We start from the raw sequence: 20,129 nt of genomic DNA on the forward strand, positions 1-20,129 counted from the left end.
GAATTCAGTGGCTCCCGATTTAATTTGCGTCTGGATCAGAGGAACTGGCCGGCAGCCTGAACAGACCGCATGTGGCCGGCCAGGAGGGGCGCTGCTGAGACACACACGAGAAACCAAAGTCCTGTCCTGGGAGCCTAGCTAAGCTGCCCCCCGAGTGCCCAGGGCACCAGACCACCTAGGGCAGGGACGGGAGCAGCTGGCAGGGTGTGGCTGGGAGGGTGAGGCCAAGCCCAGAGGGTGAGCGGTGGGGGGGGGAGCCCTGGCAGCCTTGCAGGGCAGGGAGCAAGGAGGCTCCGCACTCGGCCACAGCTGCAGCAGAGTCGTCGCCTTGCTCAGGTCTGGGCCCCTGAAGGTCTGGAGGAGCTGCTGGCCTGGGAGGTGAGAAGTGAGGGAAGAGGAAAAGCCAATGAAAGCCTGTCAGGAGCTAGCACTGTGGCGCATTCCTGTAATCGCAGCACTGAGGGAGCCCAGGCAGGAGGATCCTGAGTTCAAATCCCACTTGAGCAATTTAGTGAGACCCTGTCTCAAAATAAGTAATAAAAAAATTATGGGATGTGGGTCAGGAGTGGAGCAGCCCTGGACTTGATCCCCAGTGCCACAAAAAGTGCAAGGTCCATCACTGAGCCACGCCCCAGGTCCAGCCCTGCTGGACCCTATGGCCAGCTGTGTGGCCATCCCCACGTCCTCAGCGTGAGGACAGGAGGGTTCACCTGCCACCCACCCTGCCGGCGCTCCCCAGCCTGCCCCATCCTGACGTTCTCAAAGGCCGAGGGGTGCTGCCCAGGCAGGTGGGCCCCGTGGCTGGTGGTTCATGATAATGGGGACCCACCACACTGGGAAGGGGTGTCACAGCCGGGAAACTGAGGCCTGGGGAGGGAGTGCACCCCAGGCCACTGAGCAGTGTTGGCCCAGGTCCCCACGGCCAGGTGCTTGGGGGGTGGAGGCTCCCGGGCCATGGACTTGGGGCTCTTCCCTGCCACAGCTGCTTCACCTTCACCATCCGTGGTCAGGCTGAGCGCCCACCCAACCCCTCTGCACACAGTGTTTCCACAGAGGCAGGAGCTGCCTGTCATTTCCCCAACCCTCCCCCACAGTCCCCACCCATCTCCACAGTCTGGGATCTGGGGGCGGGGCAGAGTGAAAAGCATGGAGGTTGGATCTGTGTAGGTACTGACTCCGATGCATGGATTATTATCCATGGCAAACACACCAGTAAAAAATGTGCTGGGTGTGGTGGCACACGCCTGTCATCCCAGCACTGGGGAGGCTGAGGCAGGAGGATTGCCCTGAGTTCCAGGCCAGCCCAGACTGTACAGTGAGACTCTGTCTCAAAAAAAAAAAAAGGGTCGGTGGAGGGGACAGCCCTAGACTTGCAGTCCAGCTCTGCATGCCCGTGTCCAGCCCTGGCTGCCTCCTTCCCTGCAGCCCGAGTGGGCTGAGTGCCCCGCTGGGCTTGGTCCACCCGCCATGTAAATTATTTTTAATTGAAAGTTTATAAGCACTTTAATCTTGCTCATTGTGGCTGGAACAAGGCATGTTTGTGCAGCCTTATTAAATAATGGGTGCTGTGGCCTCCTGAACACCCATGTAGCTGCTTTTCAGAGCCAGCTGCCGGGAGGGAGGAAATTGCTTCACTGGCAAACCTTGGAAATCCCAGCCTCGGGGACACAGGTGTGAGGATGCGATGTCAGGAGCGCTGCCCAGGCCGGGCCACAGCCTTCACCCCGAGGTCACCACAGGGCTCGTGTGGGGCTCGTCCTCCTGAGGCCTGGTGGCCAGGGTGCCTGTCTCCACCCGTGACCCAGGAGCTATGTCCTCGGTGTGGGCTTCGTCCCAGGGAGGCAGGGTGCAGGGCGAACGCAGACAGCCTGAGGGCCAGGCAATGCTGAGGACTTCAGTGAAGGAGCCCAGACTGCGGGGATCAGGAGACAGCATCTGTGCTCCCTGGGCCTGGAGGGTTTGATGCCAGCATCAGTCAGCAGGCCCTGTCCCACAAAGCTTCCCACTCCAGCCCTGCGGTCCTCGGCTCCAGGCTGCACCCCGGTCTGACCCCTGCACGCGGCAGCGCTCGTCTGGCTGTGCTGTGTCCTCGTCTTTCGGGTCGGAGGCTGATCGGCTCCCGCATGGCTCATCTGGCCTGGAGCCCAGCTGCAGGGCCCCTTTCCTGAGAGCCCGGGTGTGTCCTCAGGACATGAGGCCACGGCCACCTGAGTGGGGGTGCAAGACACCTGTCTACTCCACATGCCCAGCACAGCTCTGTGGACTGAGGCCTGGCAAGGCTGGGGAATGGCAGGGACAGGGCAGGATGACGGCAGGGCACCAGCTCAGGCAGGCAGGATGAAGCTGCACTGGCCATGAGGGTGCCATGGGCTTTCTGGGGGATCGGGTGGAGGGGAAGCTGAGGTGCCTCAAACTGGGACAAGCACGTCCCGAAAGGAGACAGGTGTCCCACGGACCATGCCAGTCGGCTCAGGTAACTGGGACAGTTGCCTTGGAAGGAGGAGTAGCTCCCCTGGCCGCGGGTTCCTAGCTGGTCGTCCATGGGTCACGGCCCTGTTGCCCTGGGCGTGTGCCTGGCAGCACTGCATGGCCTGGCAGAAGTGGGGTGGAGGGAGAGGCCAGCCGGAAGCAAGGACCGGGTGGCTCTGTCCCCTCCAGGGTCCCACCCTGGGACCTCACGCCCTCTGCTTGACAGCTCCTCTTGATGACCCCACCTCCTCCTCCTGATAGCACACAGCTGGTGACCCAGCACCAACACATGGCCTTTGGGGACAGCTCAGGTCCGTGGCTAACCCGGCTATGCATGGGCAGTGCTCCTCCAGCCCACCTGGGAGTGGATGACAGAGCCCCGGGCAAAGCCACCTGGCCAGGAACAACTGCACCTGCTCCCAGCCCGGCCTCAGTGTTGGAGCTGGCCACCGGGGAGTGCGACTGACCACAGACAGTGGGAGACAGGGAGACCCTGGTTCAACAATAACAGAAACACAGGAAGTCCAAGGGTGAGAAGACAGATACACACTGGCCCTGGTAGACAGGAAACGCGGCCTGGGCACATGGCGGGCACCACTCAGCCATCCTGAGGAGGGAGGCCTGGCGCGCACCGTGGCACGAGCTGTGAGAACAAGGAGACACAGGAGGGCACTCGGACAGGCTCGGGGCTGCAGAGCCTCCAAGGAGCGGACGCCATGGGGTGGGGGGGCTCTCTGGGGGTGGCGGGGTATTCTAGGACCAGCCACTGACTGGTACGTGCTGAAGGTAGAGTCTGTGTCCTGGGCATTTTTACCCGACTGACAGAGGGTAGAAGAGTACCTGGGGCATGGGGATGCTGCTCCGTGGACTCAGGGCCACTGCAGGAGCGCCTCCCAGCTGCCCGGCTGAGCCTGGCTCCCTCCCTGGACTCAGAGAGGCAAAACGGGAGCTTTGGTAGGTGCCAGTTCGGATTCCTGTGCTTCGAGACAAAGAGCTTGGGAGGGTGGCAATGGTGTGAGCCTCCCCATCCCTCCTGGGCTGCCATCAAGCAGACACCTCCTAAGGTCACTGCCCAGCAGCTTCCTGTCAGCACTGGGCTTGGACCCTGGGCTCCCCTTGTGCCCAGCTCAGCAGCTGTGGAGTGCATCTGGGCTGCTGAGACCCCGCTGCATTGCCCACCCTCCCTGGGCCTCTGTGATGTCCAGGCTCTGGGCGGGACACAGGGTGTGCTGATGAGAGGGGGAAGGTGTGTCCCCAGCCACCTCCGATGGCCACAGTGTGGGCCTGGGCAGGCCCCAGCTCTCTGGGGTGTGCAGTGTGGGTGGGTGGGCCACGAGAGGTCCCTTTGGTTTGAGGGGGGCTGGGAGCCTGGCCTGGAGGGTGGGCAGGAGGCAGATGCCCGCACTTACCTGCACCCGGCTGTTCTGGGGGGAGACGAGGAGTTGTGGGGGTCCAGGGGGCCAAATTCCCACCTCCCGACAGCAAGGTCTGGCCTCAGGGCAGGGACCGGGCAGCAGCCTCGTGGACCTGCACCCGGCTGTCCCCGCAGGGCCTGGCTGGTGGGGCCAGGTGCCTCTTCCTCTAGCCTGGCTCGACACTGCAGAGAAGGACAGTGCCCCGACTCCTCTGCGAAGTCAACTGCAGTGGGGCCAGTGTTAGATGAGGAAACCCACCTTGAGGCCTCTGCTGTTCCACCCTCAGCCCGGCCCCACCCCTCTTTGCCCCAGGAGCTGTGCATGGACCGGGAACAGGCAGCCAGGTTGGCTCATGGCCCTGGCTTTGGGAGCCGGAGCAGCGGTGGGGCCCAGGCTCGGTACGGGACCACTGGGCCCGGACTCTGCTTCTGTGCCGGCAGCTGGTGGGGTGGGGTGGCCCCCAGGGTCACCAGGGAGGCTGATGCCACGAAGCCCGGCTGACCCCATGTGAAGGACTCCCCTGTTCTGAGGTCACGCTTTCCAACATTTCTAGGGTTAAGATGTGTTTCTACAAAATGCTGAGGCTATGAAACCATGACTCCAATAATTTAAAATTAACGTATTTTTAAAAATCCGAAAGCAGGGCTGAGGATGTAGCTCAATAGCACCGCACCTGCCTCGCGAGCACAAGGTCCTGAGTTCGATCCCTGGTACCAAAAAAAAAAAAAAATCCAGAACTAGGTGTTACAGTTTTGGGCTGTGAGTCTCTGAAGTCCTGGGCTGAGGGAGGGGCCCAGCCAGGTCGGAGCCTGGCCAGGGGTGGTCAGCCAGCTGGCAGGTGCCGCCTTCAGCTTGGGGCCAGGGAGGAGGGTCTCGGAAGAGCCCTGGGTAACGCAGTGAGTGGGATGGCGGGTAGGTGCCAGGGTGCCTGGGCCCGCGCTGGCTCCGAGGTGTCTCGTCAAGGCAGATGCTCAGATGCCCGTGAGCAAAACACAGGTCCTCGGGTTGCCCTGTGAGGAAGACATAGCTCACAGCCTCAGGGAGACTGAAACACTAAAGCCAAGGGCCCCAGCACGAAGGAGGCAGGGAGCTGCAGCCCCGGCATGCACACCAGCAGCATGGCAGATGGCGGCACAGTGCTGGGGACAGTCCAGTAGGGACTCAAAAATTAGACCTCGCGCCACCGAGGGGCCTGGCAACTCCATCCTAGGAGCATGCTGGAGTCAACTCACAGGTTGCTCTGAGACTCGCAAAGTCATTTCCTCTTTACTTGTGACAACCCCAAAGTGAAAGCCAGGGGAGACACAGGCTGCAGTGTGCAGGGACCCAGAGGCCGGGCAAAGACCACACCCTGCATCCGGAACGTGACCCACAGAGGCAGGGAGCCGACCTGCGCTTGCCTGGCGGGGGATGACGGGTGGGGGGGTGTTTCTCTCTCGGCTGCGGGAGGCGTTCTAAGAGGACCACGCCAATGGACAGACAGCTCATTGCGCCAAAGCCGGTGCCGTGCACCCCGGGGCGGGGGTGGAGCAGAGCTCAGGGTCCGGCCTTTGGGTGAGTCCTGGGGCTGAGGCTCTGGGCAGGGCCTGAGGTGCTCAGTTCCAGACAGGAGCGCAGCTGGGGGCCCGAGGGTGGAACAGGATGGCCAGGACCCCGGTGAAACCCTGCAGCCCTCTGAGGGAGCCCCGGTGCGTGGAGCGAGAAACCCGGCGGGGAGGCGCAGCAGGCAGGGTGCCACACAGAGGTGGGGGCTCCGCGTCCTCGGGGATGAGGCTATAAACACAGCCTCAGATGGGGCCGGTGCTCATCAGCATGCCGCCCCGCCTGGACTACTGCGTCCTTCCTTGCGCCTGCTCCTGCCCCGCCGTCTCTGCCTCCCTTTGGCTTTGTGGCTGTCTCCAGCTCCTGCCCTCTCTTTCCTGGCTCCATAGCTTCTGTTCCAAGGATGACTTTGCCCCCCTAGTCCCAAAAAAAGGCACCAGGCAAGTGACAGGGTTGCTGGCTTGTTGACCAAACAACAGGTCAGCCTCGAGCATGGGAACCTGGGAGCTGTTAGCTGGCAGCCCGCAGGGGACAGGACAGGCATCAGGGATGGGAGTCCCGTGGTTGGCCCTGGGCCCACCAGGTGCACCCGAGTCCAACTGGGGCTTCTGTGGACGCGGAGCTGGTGTCTGTTTGCCGGGGCAGCCAGGGAGATCTCTGGAAAATGCCAAAACTGAGATCCAGAAATCCTGTGGGCCTGTGCAGCTGCCAGAAGGGGCCGGGGTGGAGGCGGATGCCCTAACTGACCCGCACCACAGGCTGGGCTGTTGGAGCCCTGGTCCGGGTGCAGGGTGCGTGGCCCTCACTTGCTAACTCTGGCTGGCTGTCTTGGGGTGGGGCCTGCGGAGGGGTGACAGAGGGGTGACGCTGTCCAGAACCCAGCTAAGCCCACCTGATGCCAGGCCCGGAGCGGTGGGGGTGCATGCTGATTTGTTCACCTGTTGCTGTTACCCACACACGGGTAGGCAGAGGCCTGTGGACTCCAGGACACCGACACTTCTGAGTGCAGGCAGCAGGGCCCCAGCGATTCCCAGGGCCAGGTATGGGCCAAGGTTTTTTTCTTTTTGAGACAGGGTCTCACTGTGTAGCCCAGGCTGGCCTCCAACTCACAGTGATCCTCCTGCCTCAGCCTCCCGAGTGCCGCGGTCACAGGCGTGCGTCACCACCCCTGGCTTCCCAGTCCTTCTGTGGGAGCTGTTGGGTGCTGAGTGCAAGCTGAGGCCTGCTGAGGGGGCCTTCTGCTCCCCCAGGCATGCTCGTGCTTGACACGCACCCTCACACGCACTGTTTGAATCTGCAGGGCCCGAGGCGGGCACAGCAGGAGGCTACTGGGTGGGACTCCGTGTGGCCACCGCACCTCCCAGGAAGGCCGGCTCCACAGAGGCCTGCCATGGCCGCATCTGAGCGCTGACAGGGCTTCCCAGGCAGTGGCTGTGACCGCTCCCCTCACCCTGGGGTCTCCTGTCCATCGGTTTCCGATGTGACTGCCATGTGGCCCCGCACATGGGCCGTGCAGTTGTGCGGGCTGACAAGTGGGTTTCTCACATGTGGTGAGGAAGTGAGAGACCAAGTCACCCCCAGGCGCCTGCTGAGCGCCTTCCACCCACGGGAGTGGCGTTTATCACCAGAGGCTCAGAGCAGGGTGAGTCCTGCTGGGAACAGGGCTCCAAGCCCTGCAGGGCACCAGGGGCTTGCTGGGCTCGCTGACTCGGCCCCGAGTCTTAGCAATGCAGCGATCGTGGGAGCTGGGGGTGGGGGAGCCCGGGCCAGGGGCCAGAGATACATGGTGGATGCGCTCCGAGCTCGCGCAGCAGGGCCAGCAGGGCCCCAGCAACCGCGGGGAGGGGACCCGAGGGCTCAGGTCCAAGACATCCCGAAGTCCTGTGTATCCAGAGGGGGCATTCGGGGGCGACACCGACTCATCCTGCTAGGAGGTGGGGCCTGGGCGGAAAGGGGGTCACCAGGGGCGGGACTGGAAAGGCCCAGTGATCCCCCGAGGACTCGGGATTGAGCGCAGCGCCTCTGCACTGAGCTACCCCCCGGTCCTCTGTAATTTTTGAGTTAGGTCTCATGGAGTTGCCAAGTTGTCCAGTCTGGGCTTGAATTTGTGACCTCCTGCCTCAGCCTCCCAGGCAGCGGGTGACAGGGACGTGCCGGCACACTGGCTTGGGAGGGCGTACTGTCATCACCAGCTCCTTCTCTGCTTCCCTGATTACAAGCCGCTGAGTCTGAGGGCCTGTGCCAGGCCCTCCCACCATGTGCGCTCTGCCTTGGAACCCGCTGACTGAGCCCACAGAAGTAGTGAGCTGATGTGCGCCTCTCCTCCCTCGGGCTGTGGGTGTCAGATATTTTGTTTCCATGACGGGACAGTGGCCAATCCAGTGACCTCCCCAGCCAAAGACAAAGGCAGCAGAGCAAGGGGCTTGGGACAGGTGGGCCAAGTGCAGCCGGGTTGCACACAGCTGAAAGGAGGCAGAGAGCCAGTGGCAGGGACCTGGCCCTGGAAGCAGGAGCCAAGAGCCAAGGACGCAGGGACCTCTGCCAGCAGGAAGAGGCAATGAAGGGCCTCTCCTGGGGCCTGCGGGAGAACTGGGCCTGGAGACCCTGTCCTTCAGCCCAGGGGGAGCACGCAGCACACCTGCCCTTGGGACTGCAGGTGTTTGCTGAAGCAGCCACAGGACCTTTGCCCAGACTGCACACCGCACCAGGCTCCAGGCCTTGCCCCAGAGTGAGGTTTGTCTAGCATGGTCTGCACACACCCTGGGGGGCGAGTGAGTAAATCAACGGAGTCAGGAGCAGGATGGGGCTGGGGCTGGGTCACAAGGTGCAGCGACCCTCATGGGACCCAGATGGCAAACTATCAAACATGTGATGTATGGGCAGCGCCAACCAAGGTGCTGGCAAAGGGGGCGGGTCCCACCTCGAGAGGCGGGCACCTTCACTGCAGGACTGGCACTCGGGAGGAGATTGTTAAAGCCACCTCCGCCTAGACAAGAAAGACGGGCATGTGAGTTTGTTCTAAGATGCCAAGGGGAAGCTGGAGAAAGACGGAAATCACAGAAAATCGGAGCTGTGGAGAGCAGGGGTCTGAAAGCGCAGACGATGGAAGTGACCCCAGGTCTTTCCCAAGTGACCTGATGGCCCGATGGCCTGGGCCGCCAGTCCGGATGTAGCACAGCCCAGTGGAGTGGAGTGATGCCTTGGTGGGCAGGGGCAGGCCCCAGGGTGCCCTGCTGTGCTGCCCACACTGAGGGCTCCCTCAGGTTCTCAGGCAAGAGGGGAGTTAGGGTTCAGACGGAAGCGATCGTGCTGCCCCAGAGGGGAGAGGACCCTGTGTCTGGCAGGCCCGGTGCTGTCACAGCATCTCTCCAGGGAGAGCCAGCTCTGCCCTGGCTGGCAGCTTGGCTCAGGAACACTGTGCTCCTTCGGGGGCCACCTGTGCCCTTGGGGGGCTGAGCTGAGCAGGCGAGGCTGGGGTGCCAGGACTGCGCCACCTCTTGGGCCCACCTGGGACTTGGGGTTCAGCTCTGAGCTGCTGGAATGTCCAGGATCCTGGGGGACTTGGCACCTCCTCCCAGTCAGCTGCCACCCCTGCCCCTGGACTGTGACAGGCCTTCTCCTCTGGAACTCGCCCTGCCCTGCCTGGCACACTGGTGCAGTGTCCCTCGGCCAGGGCTGGGCCCCCTGTGCACCCACACCCGGGGGATGGACTGTGGGACAGGGTCAGGGGAGCTTCCAAGCGGGGACTGGGTGTCTCCCCCACCACAGGGGTGCGAGCCTGCCAGAGCCAGCTGGGAGTCTCTGAAACAGATCTCCAGGCCTGGCTGGCTGTCAGTCGCCCCAACGCATCCTCCCAGGCTGGGGGATGCTGAGGCAGACGGTCCCGAGAGTGCTTGAGAGTGCTTGGGGACTGGCCCAGGCCTCCACAGCCCGATGTGCATGCATGGGGTTTCGCCCAAAGCCACAGGGCCTGGTTATGGCTCTGAGTCCACCAGGGCTCCTCTAGGAGTCTGGGGTGTCAGTGAGTCAAGCACAGTGGGCTGTCCCTCCCAACTCCTTCTTTCTCAGTGAGGCCTAGTGCAGAGCTGAGGCCAGGGATGTAGCTCAGTGGTTATGCTGCCTGCCTTGCAAGCACAAGGACCCAAGTTTGATCCCCGGTACCAAAACAAAAAACAAAAAAAGGGGAATGGTCAGAGCTGATGCACAGGCAGTGCCAGGCTGGCCCGAGGGCCGGTGGGCCACTTCCGTAAGCTGCGGTCCCAAGAGTCCGGCTCTCAGAGGGGTCTGTGGGGCTGGCAGGTGCAGAGCAGACCCCTCTGAGCTCACGGTGTGCTCAGCCCCCAGAGGCACAGGCGATACCTGCTCAGCATGGGGGTCCCAGGGTGGGGAGCCCACATTGAGGGCATGGTGGGGCGGGGGTGACAGGGCAGGGCCCTTGTGCACCTGAGTGTGGCCGTCACTGCACAGGGGCCTGGCTGGGGCAGCGATGCAGACGGGGTTTGGGGAGCACCGGTTCTGGCGGGATCGAATCGAGTCCGGGCAGTGGGCAGTGTGGGGCGTGTAGAGGGCTCCGAGAGGGGGGATGGGGTGTGTCCCGTTCCCCGGGATGTGGAAGAACTCCAAGGGGAAGCCAGGGTAGACTCTTGCACTGGGGAAGGGGCAAGGATCCCATCTCCAGCGGCCCAGGCCCCGTCCAGGTGCTGGGAAGCACAGGGCAGGGTGGCACTGCAGGGTGTGGACACTGGCACCCCAGGGGTGGGCGAGTGGCGCTGAGCACTGGGCCTGCACTCTTGAGACTTCCCACTGAGCACCTCCTGCCCCACTGTGCAGTGTGAACACGAGGGCGGGCGGGCGGCGGGTGCCTCGGGTCCCCAACGCCTCTTCCGCTGGCCCTTGTAGTCACCACAGATGCAGAGCAGATGACTTTCAGGACCCTCCCCATCCTCCCCTGGGCACAAACCCAGCCTGCCTACGGCCTTGGTCAGGGGCCGTGGACGTCGATTATGACCGGTATTCTTCATCTTTAGTGCTCATACGCGCATTCTGGGCCTGGCACCGAGCGCTCTACCACTGAGCTCCATCTCCAGCCCTTTTTTATTTTTAGATGGGGTCTCACTACACTGCCCAGGCTGGTCTTGAACTTCGAATCCTACCTTACCCTCCCTCAAGGTTGGGATTACAGGTGTTATCACCGCACTCGGCTGACCGTCTATTCTGTGCAAACCCAGGCCTGCAGCCAGGCTCCAGCCCCACGCCAGCCTCGGGTGGCAGAGAGGCGTCCAGCCTTTTCCGGGGTCGGCTGCACTGGAGACGGAGGCGAGCCTGGCAGAGTGGGAGGGGTGCGCGTCCTGGACAGGAAGGGCGCGCGGTCGCCCCCGCGGTGGCCTGGGTCGCACCGACCCCGAGTCCCAGGCCGCCTGTCACTTCACGTGCTCGGCGGCGTGCGAGGAGCAGTAGTACTTCTTGTGAGCGATGAAGGTGGACAGGCTGCTGAACCGGATGTTGCACAAGCGGCAGTAGCGGTGGCCACCGGGCGTGGGAGGCGCGGGCGGGCCCTTACCGGGGGTGGGGGCGCCCGGGTCGGCGGGGGCCTCGGCGGGCGCGGGCGGCGGGGACGGGGAGCGCGGCGGGGGGCTGTCCCGCAGGCCGTGTGCCCGGCGTAGGTGCTCCCCCAGGTCGCCGCGCGCGCGCCCATTGGCCGGGCAGTAGGGGCACACGGCGGCCGGGCGCAGTGGCGCGGCGGGGCACGCGTACTGCTTGTGAGCCAGGTAGGCCTCGAGGCTGTGGAAGCTCACGCGGCAGGCCGTGCACTCGTGGTAGTCGGCCAGCGCGGGCAGCGCGGCGGGCGCGTCGTGGGGCTGTCGGCGCGGCCGCTTGCTCAGGTCGATGGGGCCGTCGGCGGCGGCCGGCGCGGGCGAGCTCGCGGGGGCGGGACCGGCGCTCCCATTTCCGCCTCCGGGTCCGGGGGAGCCGGGGGGCTCGGGCGCGGGGCCAGCCGCTGGGGGGCCATGGCCAGGCGGTGCGGGGGCGGAGCCGGGCGCGTGCAGCTCGTACAGCTTGCGGCGCCGGCGCGTGCGCACAGGCGGCGTGGTCAGCGTGGGCGCCGCGGACCCTGGAGCGGGAGCGGGAGCGGGTGGCCTGCGCGGCGGAGGGTCGTGGCGCGAGGCGCAGTAGTAGCGCTTGTGCACCGTGTAGGTCTCGTGGCGGCTGAAGCGGATGTTGCAGGCCTCGCACAGTGTACGGCTGGGGTCGTCCTCCGCGTCGTCCACTGAGCTGCCCGGGCTCTGGCTGCCCTCGCTGCCCCGGCCGGGCCCATCGGCCTCGGGCGTGGCTGCGCCGCCCGCCTCGTCCTCACGCGCCCCGGGCGCCGGCGGCGATCGCGGCGCATCGGGTTCTGCAGGCGCGCCGCCCGGTGGCGCCTTGGGCCTGCGCGCGGCGGGCGCGTCTTCGGGCGGGCGCCGGCCGGAGCAGTAGAGGCGCTTGTGCACGTAGAAGTTGTTGACGTTGTTGAAGGTGATCTCGCACTCGAAGCACGTGGCACCCTTGGTCCCCGCCAGCAGCGCGGCCGGCGCCCCCGCGCCCTGCTGCAGCCGGCTGTGCACCAGCTCCGACATCTTGGCCAGGATCTCCGAGGCCTGGGGCGCCGCGGGGCCGGGGGCGGCGCCCGCGTCTGGCGCGAACACGAGCTGCGGCAGGAAAAGCGCGCCGGCCAAACCCAGCTCTCCGGGTGCGGGGCTGGCGCCAGGCGTGGGACTGGGCATCTCGGCCTTCACGCGGGCCGCACCGGGGCTGTGGGGCGACGGCGTCCGCGACGGGGCCCGGGGTGCAGGCTCTGCCTGGCCTGGCACGCGCGCTGCCTCCGACTCCTCGGCCGCCTCCACCTTGACGTTCTTGGGGATCGCGGGGGTCTCGCCGCCGCTCCCATTCTGGGCCTCTCCGTTGGTGGCCTCAACCAGGGTCTTGTCCAGGCCTGGTGATGGGATGGGTGCCAGGCCTAGGTCCGCGGAGGCCAGGGGACCATGCAGGCCTGCGTGCTTCTGGAGGCTGGCGAGGGCGTCTGCGGGAAGATCACAGGGGCACTTCAGGCCTGGCACCTGGGGACAGCCTGTCCTCGCCTACCCCGGAGCCCGGGCACCCTGTGGCTGCTCACCTGCAGGCAGCTTGGCAGCTGGGTGTGCTGCACCTGGCGAGTATATCTCCCCCTTGGAGCCGGGCTGGCAGACCATGTGGCTGGTCACCAGGTGGCTATAGAGGATGTCCCGAGTGGTGGAGATGAAGCCACAGCTGTGACAGACACCTGGAGGCCATGTGTGCTGGTCAGGGCCCTGGGGCCGAGGTGCACGTGCTCCCCCACCCGCACAGCCCACCTACCGCTGAGCGTGTCTGTGTGCACCTTGAGGTGGCGTTCGCAGTTGGCCTTGGTGGTGAAGGCCGACAGGCAGATGAGGCATACAAAGGGCCGCTCTCCTGGAACACAGGGACATGTGGCTTGGGCCCACCTGGCCCCCAGCCCCAGGGACCAGCAGGACAGGCACTGCACCCGGGGCCTCAACTAGCCAGGAGGGCGCTCCGCCCTTGCCTTGTTCGTCCCCGGACCCTGTGTGGGGGCCCATGGCTGTGGTGGGAGGTGCGCTATGGCCCCCCTGTCTGCGGCGGGTGTGGTGCCGTGGAGAGGACAAGGTGGCCAGGACAGGCGTGCAGCTCACCGCTGTGGCTGCGCATGTGGATCTCCAGGGAGCTGGCGCTGGGGCAGCTCTTACGGCACTGTGGGAAGGGGCAGATCCGCTCGTTGGGGTATGGCTCCTTAGGCTTGTCCTCTGTGGCTGCCGCGGCTGGGGAGCTGGCACCCTGGCGGCTGGCGCAGTAGTAGAGGAGGTGGGCTTGCAGGTTGCGCTCGTTGCGGTACCAGATGCCACAGTCCTTGCACGGGAAGACGTCCTCTGTGGGGGTGGGGGGGCAGTGGTCTCTGCAGAGAGGGCCTGGCTGGATGGGTCCTGGGAGCTGGGCCCATCCTCCTGTGGTTTCTCCTGACTGAGCTTTGGTAACCTTGACCCGCTTTGTGAGGGTTTTTAGGACCCACTCACCTCCTGGTGGCCCCATTCTGCCTTGGCCCCTCAGGAGACGCCGTGGCTCAGGTGGCCAGAGAGGGAGAGTAGACGTGTGTGGTGGACCCTGAGTGTGACGGGTGAGTATGTGGGTGAGCAGTGTGAACCCGGGGAGCCTCGGGACAGGACAGGAGCAGCTGCTGCATAGGGAGTCCTCGTGCGAGTCCTGGAGGCCAGGTGCTGCCACAGTTAGGAGTGGCCCCTGCCGCACTTCTGCCTGTGCATCCGATGGCACCATGAATGGCCAGGTTGGCTCATTTGACAAATTTACCCCAAACACTGCTTCTAACTTTCAGTCTACAGGGGTTTGGACTGCCTGGGGCTTTAGGGCTGTGAGGATTTCTCTGGTGTGTGTTCTGTGTCTACAGCAGGATTTTTGTTTTCTGTGTGACAGTCTCACATTATAGTTCAGGCTGGCTTTGAACTCAAGGCAATCCTGCTTCAGCCTCCCAATACAGCAGGACTTTAAGGGGTGTTCTGACTGCCTCCACCCCAGCCCCTGCCCCATCTGCCGGCAGGCCTTGGCAGGGAGGCTGTGACTCGGGTGGTACCAGGGGCCTGGGTTCCCTCTCTGGCTGTCAGGCCAGTTCCCATAGAGACCAGGGGCCCAGGTTCCGCCTGGGCAGTGAGGGTGTGTCCTGAGCCTCCGCTCCACAGCAGCAGCCTAGGTCCCCCCTCCGCTGTCCCCTGCAGGTGCCAGCACCTCTCCCGCCCCTTCTGAATGAAGCCCTGTCTGGGAGGTGGCCACTGTGTGTCTGTCCGATGGACATTGCTGCTTGGGATGAGGCGTCACCCAACGCAGAAACCTGAGACCCCAGGGGGCTGCGCTGGGCTCCCTGGGGTGGACAGGCGGGTGACTGTGGGACCTTCCCTAACCTCTGTCCTCGCCAGGGCCCTGGCTTCTGTTGGCTGTGCTCACCTCCCATCTCCCAAACCTTGGTGCTCATCCCCAGGGCAGAGACCGAGCAGGGGCCTCCTGCCATCCTCCTGCCATCTGCTGCAGACCCCGCCCACGACCCGCACCCTCAGGTCACGCCGGTGGCACCAGCCCATTGTACCACTCACAGGAGGTGTTGAGTGAGTGTGTGTGTGTGTGTGTGTGTGTGTGAGACAAGGGAGTCTTGTTCTCACAGCCCCTCCGCCTCAGGGAGGAGACAGTCCAGGCCACAGCCTGGGGTCTGTCATGAGCTGGGCTCTGGGAGCCTCCCGTCCCTGTACCTGGGCTCGGCTCCCACTGGGGCCTCAGAGCAGACACAGCCCCCCGCCGCCTTCCCCCTTGTGCTGTCTATGGCCTGCCTGGCCCCTGCCCTCTTGGGGACGAGCTCTCCTGCTGGGTGTCTCTGCCACAGCTGTGTGCTGTTTCTCCCCCGGTGGCCTACGGGGGGCGCAATGCATCCTTTTACTTGGGGCTCGGGTACATGCTGAGCACCCTGACCTTTTGTCGGTCGAGCCCTCCCGGGGCTGTGGCCACTACTCACTGTTGATGACTGCTGTGGCGAGGATGGACGCCATGCCGGCCTGCTGGGGCAGCAGCTGGATGTCAGGGGGCACTGGGGCAGGGTTCTCGGGCTCTGCTGGTTCCTCCTTCGTGGGATGGCTGGGGGTGCCCCGGGGCTTGGCCGTCAGGAGTGCACACAGGGCCTCGCCCGCGGGCACCGGCCTGGTGACCCTGCACCAGAGGCTGCCATCTGGCGGGCACAGGCACGAGCTGGGATGGTGGCCCTGCACCTCTGCCCTCCCTCTGGGTCCCATCTAGTCCTGGACCCTCTGCACTGCCCAGGAGAGCAGGCCCAGGGCCAGCAGGGAGCAGCTGGCCAGTTCCTGCCGTGTGGAGCCCTGCCCATGTGTGAGGCTGTGGGGACCCCAGGTGGGGTGGGGTGCTCATGCCTGCCACCTCTCCTGGTTTCCTGTACCCTGTTTCAGTGAGCTGGGCCTGGCTATTCCCAGTGGCCTCTAGGGGGCACCCTAAGGCAGCAAATCCCGGACAGCTGGTCTGCCTTCAGCCCAGGCACCCCTGTGCTGGGGCTGCGGCTTCGCAGACAGGTGGATCCTGTCAGAGCCCTGGGCCTGAGGGAGGGAGCACCACGTCCCCAATGCTGCCTGGCCCTGCCAAGAGCCAGCCACCCTCATTAGCACCCCCCCTGAGAGGCCTCGTCTTTCCGAGGTGGGCCTGTGGGACGGATTGGCTGGGCAGTGCCAGTGGCCCATGTCCCCAGGGGCGGGAGCCCACACTGACCACCACCCACCAACACCCTGGGCCTGAGTCCCGGGTGCATGGCCCCCCGGAGCTGGAGTGCCACCACCTGCTCTCTGGGTCCTCAGTGCACCCTTCACTGGGGAGGAGGGGTAGGGTGCTCTCTGCCCAGCAGGTGGGGAAACTGAGGCACACAGGTACAATGCAGGCTTGGGCCTGACGGAGTTGAGGGCTCTGCTGTCCTGATGTGAGTGCTGCCTCTGCTCCCACTGGGCAGTGCTTGGGCTTTCTGGACAGGAAGAGCAGTGGGGACCCCTTTCCTCTCCCCAGTCCTGGGAGGGGGAGGTGTAGGGGAGCAGGTGGGGTGGGCACTGGGGCACAGCCCCTCCCCTGCTTCACTCCACCCCCTAGTGGAGAAGTGGGCCCCAGCTGGCCTGGGCACTGCCCCGTGTCCCTTAGCTGGGAAGGACACTGCTGATGGACATGGCCGGTGGCCAGTCCTGAGCCAGTCAGCAACCCGCTGGGCCTCGGCCTGTGCACAGGCCCCGAGAGAGGGCACTGCTGGGGGGGGGACTGTGGTGTCCCCAGCTGAGCCCTGTCATGGACAGAGGTGTTGGCCTTGGAGAGCAGCTCCTGGGGACCCCCCAACCCCAAAGAGCATGATTTCCCTTTAAGGCCACCAGGCAGGGCTGGTGACCCCCGCCTTCCGGAAGGCTGGGATAGGGAAGCGCCATATGATACCAACCCTTCCTGTAGATCTCCGAGTTGGCGTCAGCCTCGGTCAGGGCCTGGGGCAGCGTCCTCAGCCAGCAGGCTGCATCTGTGAGCAGCAGGGTCAGGGCCGGGCCCTGGGGACGGTGGGGGACAGGGTGGTCAGCAGTGGGCGGCAGGAGCAGGCTCCTTAGCCAGGCACAGTACCGGGCCTGACAGCCAGGGGCACTGTGGCCCTTATCTGGGCAGCTTCCGTGTGGGCACTGGGTTCTCATGAAAGCCACGGCCCTCAGGAGCCACACAGCACAGCTGGAGCCACGCCAGATCTGCGTCCCCTCCACACTGACCCTGCATCCAAGATTGGCTGTGCTGGCGGCAGATGAGCTCTGTGGACTCAGCCCAGAGCACAGAGCCACGGCAGGCCCGGCCCGGCCCATCCCCGCCCTTCACCGCGACCAGTGGCACAGTGTTGCGCCGGCCCTGTGCCCGCCAGCCTCGCTGCCTCAGAAAGCAGGCAGTGCCCCCCGTCTCACAGCTGAGGAAACGGAGGCACCAGGTTGGGAGGCAGCGACCCTGAGCCCAGGCGCATGTCCCCCACAGCTTAGTCTCCACCTGGTGGGAAGAGCACTCCGGGCTCAGCTCTGGGGCTGCCTCACTTCCTGGGCCTGAGTCTGGCCCCCCACCCTGGGCACAGGAAGTGCACATGGACCCAACCCCAGTGGGTGGGGGCCGGCCAGGGACCCCCATCCCCTCCTGTAGGCAGAGCCCTGCTCCGACCCTGTTCTGGGTTCGATCCTCTGGGGGCTTCCTGACCTCAGCCAGCAGGGTGCCACGATGCTTGGGATTTTTCTGTAAGCCTGCTCACTTTTTGTTTCCTTCAAGTAGATGCTTTTTAATCAGAAGCCTGGTGCACTGTGACCTTTAACTGATACCCACTGTCACCTGCTGCACCTGGGAAGGCCACCACTCCTGTGCCTGGCCCATGACCCCAGGATGCGTGTGGCAGTTGCCCCAGAGCTGAGGGTCTCCTTGCGACCCCTCCACATGACCACAAGATGGGACCCAAGATAAGGCCTGTGGTGGGGGCCAGCCAAATGGCAAGGTCGGAGCAGCTGGCTGGTGCCGTCTGCGTCACCTGCCTGCTGCCATGTGGCTTGGTCATGGGGTGGGGAGTGGAGCTAAGCCAGCCCTCTGCCAACAAGGGAAGCCCCTTCCACACAGCTACAGGAGGAAGAGGGGACCATATCCCTGGTGGCTCTGGACTGTCCTCAGCTGTCAGGGATCTTGGGCAGGTCACTGCCATGTCTACAACTGCTTCCTCCCAGGATTTGGGGAGCCAGGAGTCCAGGGTAGTGCTAAGTGTCCCCTCCTGGCCAGCCACTGCTTTTACTTCCCCTCAGCCAGCAGGACCAAGTGGCCAGGGCTGGGCCCTGGGGTGGGGTGGGCTGTCCATCTGGGGTGGCCACCATGTTCAAGGCCACCTGAGGGCATGCATTCCACTTAATAGACACCTGGGGATCCCAGGGTGCAGGGCAGGGTGGGAGCTGGCAGGTGGGGGACCTGCATGGGCTGGCCCTGGGGGCAATGTGGTAGGCAGGGCCTGGCCCCTGGCTGGGGACCCAGAGCTCCCACCCCAGCTGCCCCTGACCTGGGGAGGTGGCTCTGAGAGGCGGCTGGGCTTGGGCCTCCCTGCCTCGGCCTTCTGAGTTGCTAATGAATATTAATGAGCAGAGGAGGGTGAGAAAATTAATCTGCCTGATCCTTCGATGGGTGCCACGGTAACGATATGAAATCTAATTATTCGTCCCAATATTCCTAAACCCTCAACCCGAGACTGACAGCCCCTGCTCGGCTTAGTGCTTATCGGTCTCGGAAGCAGCGTGTTTGCCGCGTGATAAAGCACACTCAAGACTGCTGACGCTGCACAACCATCCTCCAGGGGATGGTGGGCCCCGCGCAGGGAGGCCAGGCCTGCCCGGCACATCCCAAGTCTGCAGCTGGTGCTGCAGGGAGGAGGGAGGGCACTGAGGAGGTCCGGCCATCAGCCAGCACCCTACGTGGGCCAGAGAAGGCTGGAGGGGCGAGATCGCCAGGCCTGCTGCTGACTCTTCCCACTCTCACCGTTTCTGCCTCACTTCCAAACCACCCTGGGGAAAGAGCTCTCTTAGTGCTAAAGCCATAGCTGAGGTGGGTGCTCTGAGCCTGCCCTGCAGGGGCCCTGCATGCAGCCTTGGCCAGGCCTCTGGCCCAGACAGTGAGGCAGAGGCCGGGCCGCCTCTGCCCCTCCCCGGGTCACCTGGCCAGGGTCAGGGTCAGGCCCTGGCACCCACCCTGCGCCCTGCCCCTCGGAGTCCTTGTCCCTCCCAGCCCAGGATGCCAGGCGGCCACTTTAAATTCTCCCATGGAGCCGCCATTGTTCCCATTTCCCCCAACAAAGAGGTCAGTGTCTCGCCTCTGCGGCCGATAACCATCAGAAACCCTATCTGCACTGCATCCGCTGTGCTGGCTTCTCCAAGGCTGCTCCCAAACCTCTCTGTGCACCCTGGCGGGGCACAAGCAGGGGTGGTGGCTGTTGGGGGCCCCTGGCAAGGGGACAGGTGGCTCTGGAAGCCCGGAGTAGCTGCTGCAGTACAGTCAGCAGCGGGTGCACGGAGGGGTGGGCTGCAGCCTGGTGCCCAGGGCAGCTCGGCTCTCCTCAGCCCAGAGGCCTCGACAGCCTGCAAGGTCACACAGAGGCCTTGGCCCAGGTGCGTGAGCTTTGCACAGCCTCTGAGCCTTTCAGTCACACATCGTCCGCCAACACAGTCCCTGAGGGCCAGCTGTGGCCAAGGGCTAGGGGCACGGCCCACCTTGGCGGTGTTTCTAAGCTCTTGTGCTGGTGAGTGGCCAGGTGCTGTCCTGGGCCCTGGAGGGAAGCCCACAGGCATGGCCCTCACCTGTGCCCCTCCGTGCCAGGCGCGGCCCTTTATGTCGGGATGGCCCTTTCACAGGGAGGGTGCCCTGGCCCTTTGCTTGGGTCTCTGAGCTCCTGCCATGTTCCTACTGCCTCAGGGAGAAGAGTGCCCAGAACTCTGGAGCTCCTCCTGTCTCCTCTCGAGGGCTGGGGCAGTCACCCTAAAGCCAGTTAGCTGTGTCACCAGCAGAGTAGGGTGGGCAGACGGAGAGAGTAGCACAGCCGCTGTGCAGATGCCAGGGAGCTCCAGGGCCACCGAGGCCCAGAGAGGACTTCCTGGGTCCCAGCCTGCCCTGCTCATAGCGTGGTCTCAGATGTGGCCACTGGGCAGCAAGGGAATGAAGTCACATGTGAGGTGCCAGGTGGATGGGCTCAGGGGCCCCAGTGACAGGAGTAGCTGGCAGGCTCCCACTGTCTGGTGGCTGCTGAGGCTGATGGCAGAGGGCCACAGAAAGCACTGCCACATGGTCCGCTCGGGGTCCTGCAAAGGCCAGGTGGAGTGCGACAGGACCATGGGACTGCGCTGCTGTCCACTCCCAGCACTTCACGGCCCAGGTGCACCGGGAGCACCAGGTCCTCTGGCGGGAAGAGGATGGGCTCCCATACGGGAAGGAAGCAACACAGACGCTGGGCCGGATGTCTGGGAAGTCACCGGAGGTGGACACAGCTGGGGCAGCTGGGAGAGCCCTGCGCCATCCCCTGTCCCTTTCAAGAGGGGCCTGACTCAGCTGCCCAGCCCT

General features: G+C 64.5%; 1 protein-coding gene across 6 annotated transcripts in view; it reads right to left on the reverse strand.

Moving 5' to 3' along the window:
- Positions 1-10,502: 10,502 nt before the first annotated feature.
- Positions 10,503-20,129, reverse strand: part of Zfpm1 (zinc finger protein, FOG family member 1) — a 47,676-nt gene continuing 38,049 nt past the window's right edge. For 5 of the 6 annotated variants that reach the window (XM_004842690.3, XM_004842693.3, XM_004842691.3 and 2 more), the window contains 6 exons: positions 16,471-16,573; positions 15,010-15,219; positions 13,133-13,366; positions 12,798-12,893; positions 12,577-12,723; positions 10,503-12,483 (listed from right to left, as the gene is read on the reverse strand). In XM_004842690.3, the coding sequence (XP_004842747.2) occupies positions 10,847-12,483; positions 12,577-12,723; positions 12,798-12,893; positions 13,133-13,366; positions 15,010-15,219; positions 16,471-16,573 (2,427 nt within the window). In that variant the 3' untranslated portion in view covers positions 10,503-10,846. The remainder of the gene's footprint in view (positions 12,484-12,576; positions 12,724-12,797; positions 12,894-13,132; positions 13,367-15,009; positions 15,220-16,470; positions 16,574-20,129) is intronic. The other variant, XM_021256584.2, reaches the window with a different exon arrangement.

Source organism: Heterocephalus glaber, unplaced genomic scaffold (assembly GCF_053883595.1).
Source record: "Heterocephalus glaber isolate CG9 unplaced genomic scaffold, H.glaber_assembly_v1.0 deba00000071, whole genome shotgun sequence".
NCBI lineage: Eukaryota > Metazoa > Chordata > Mammalia > Rodentia > Bathyergidae > Heterocephalus > Heterocephalus glaber.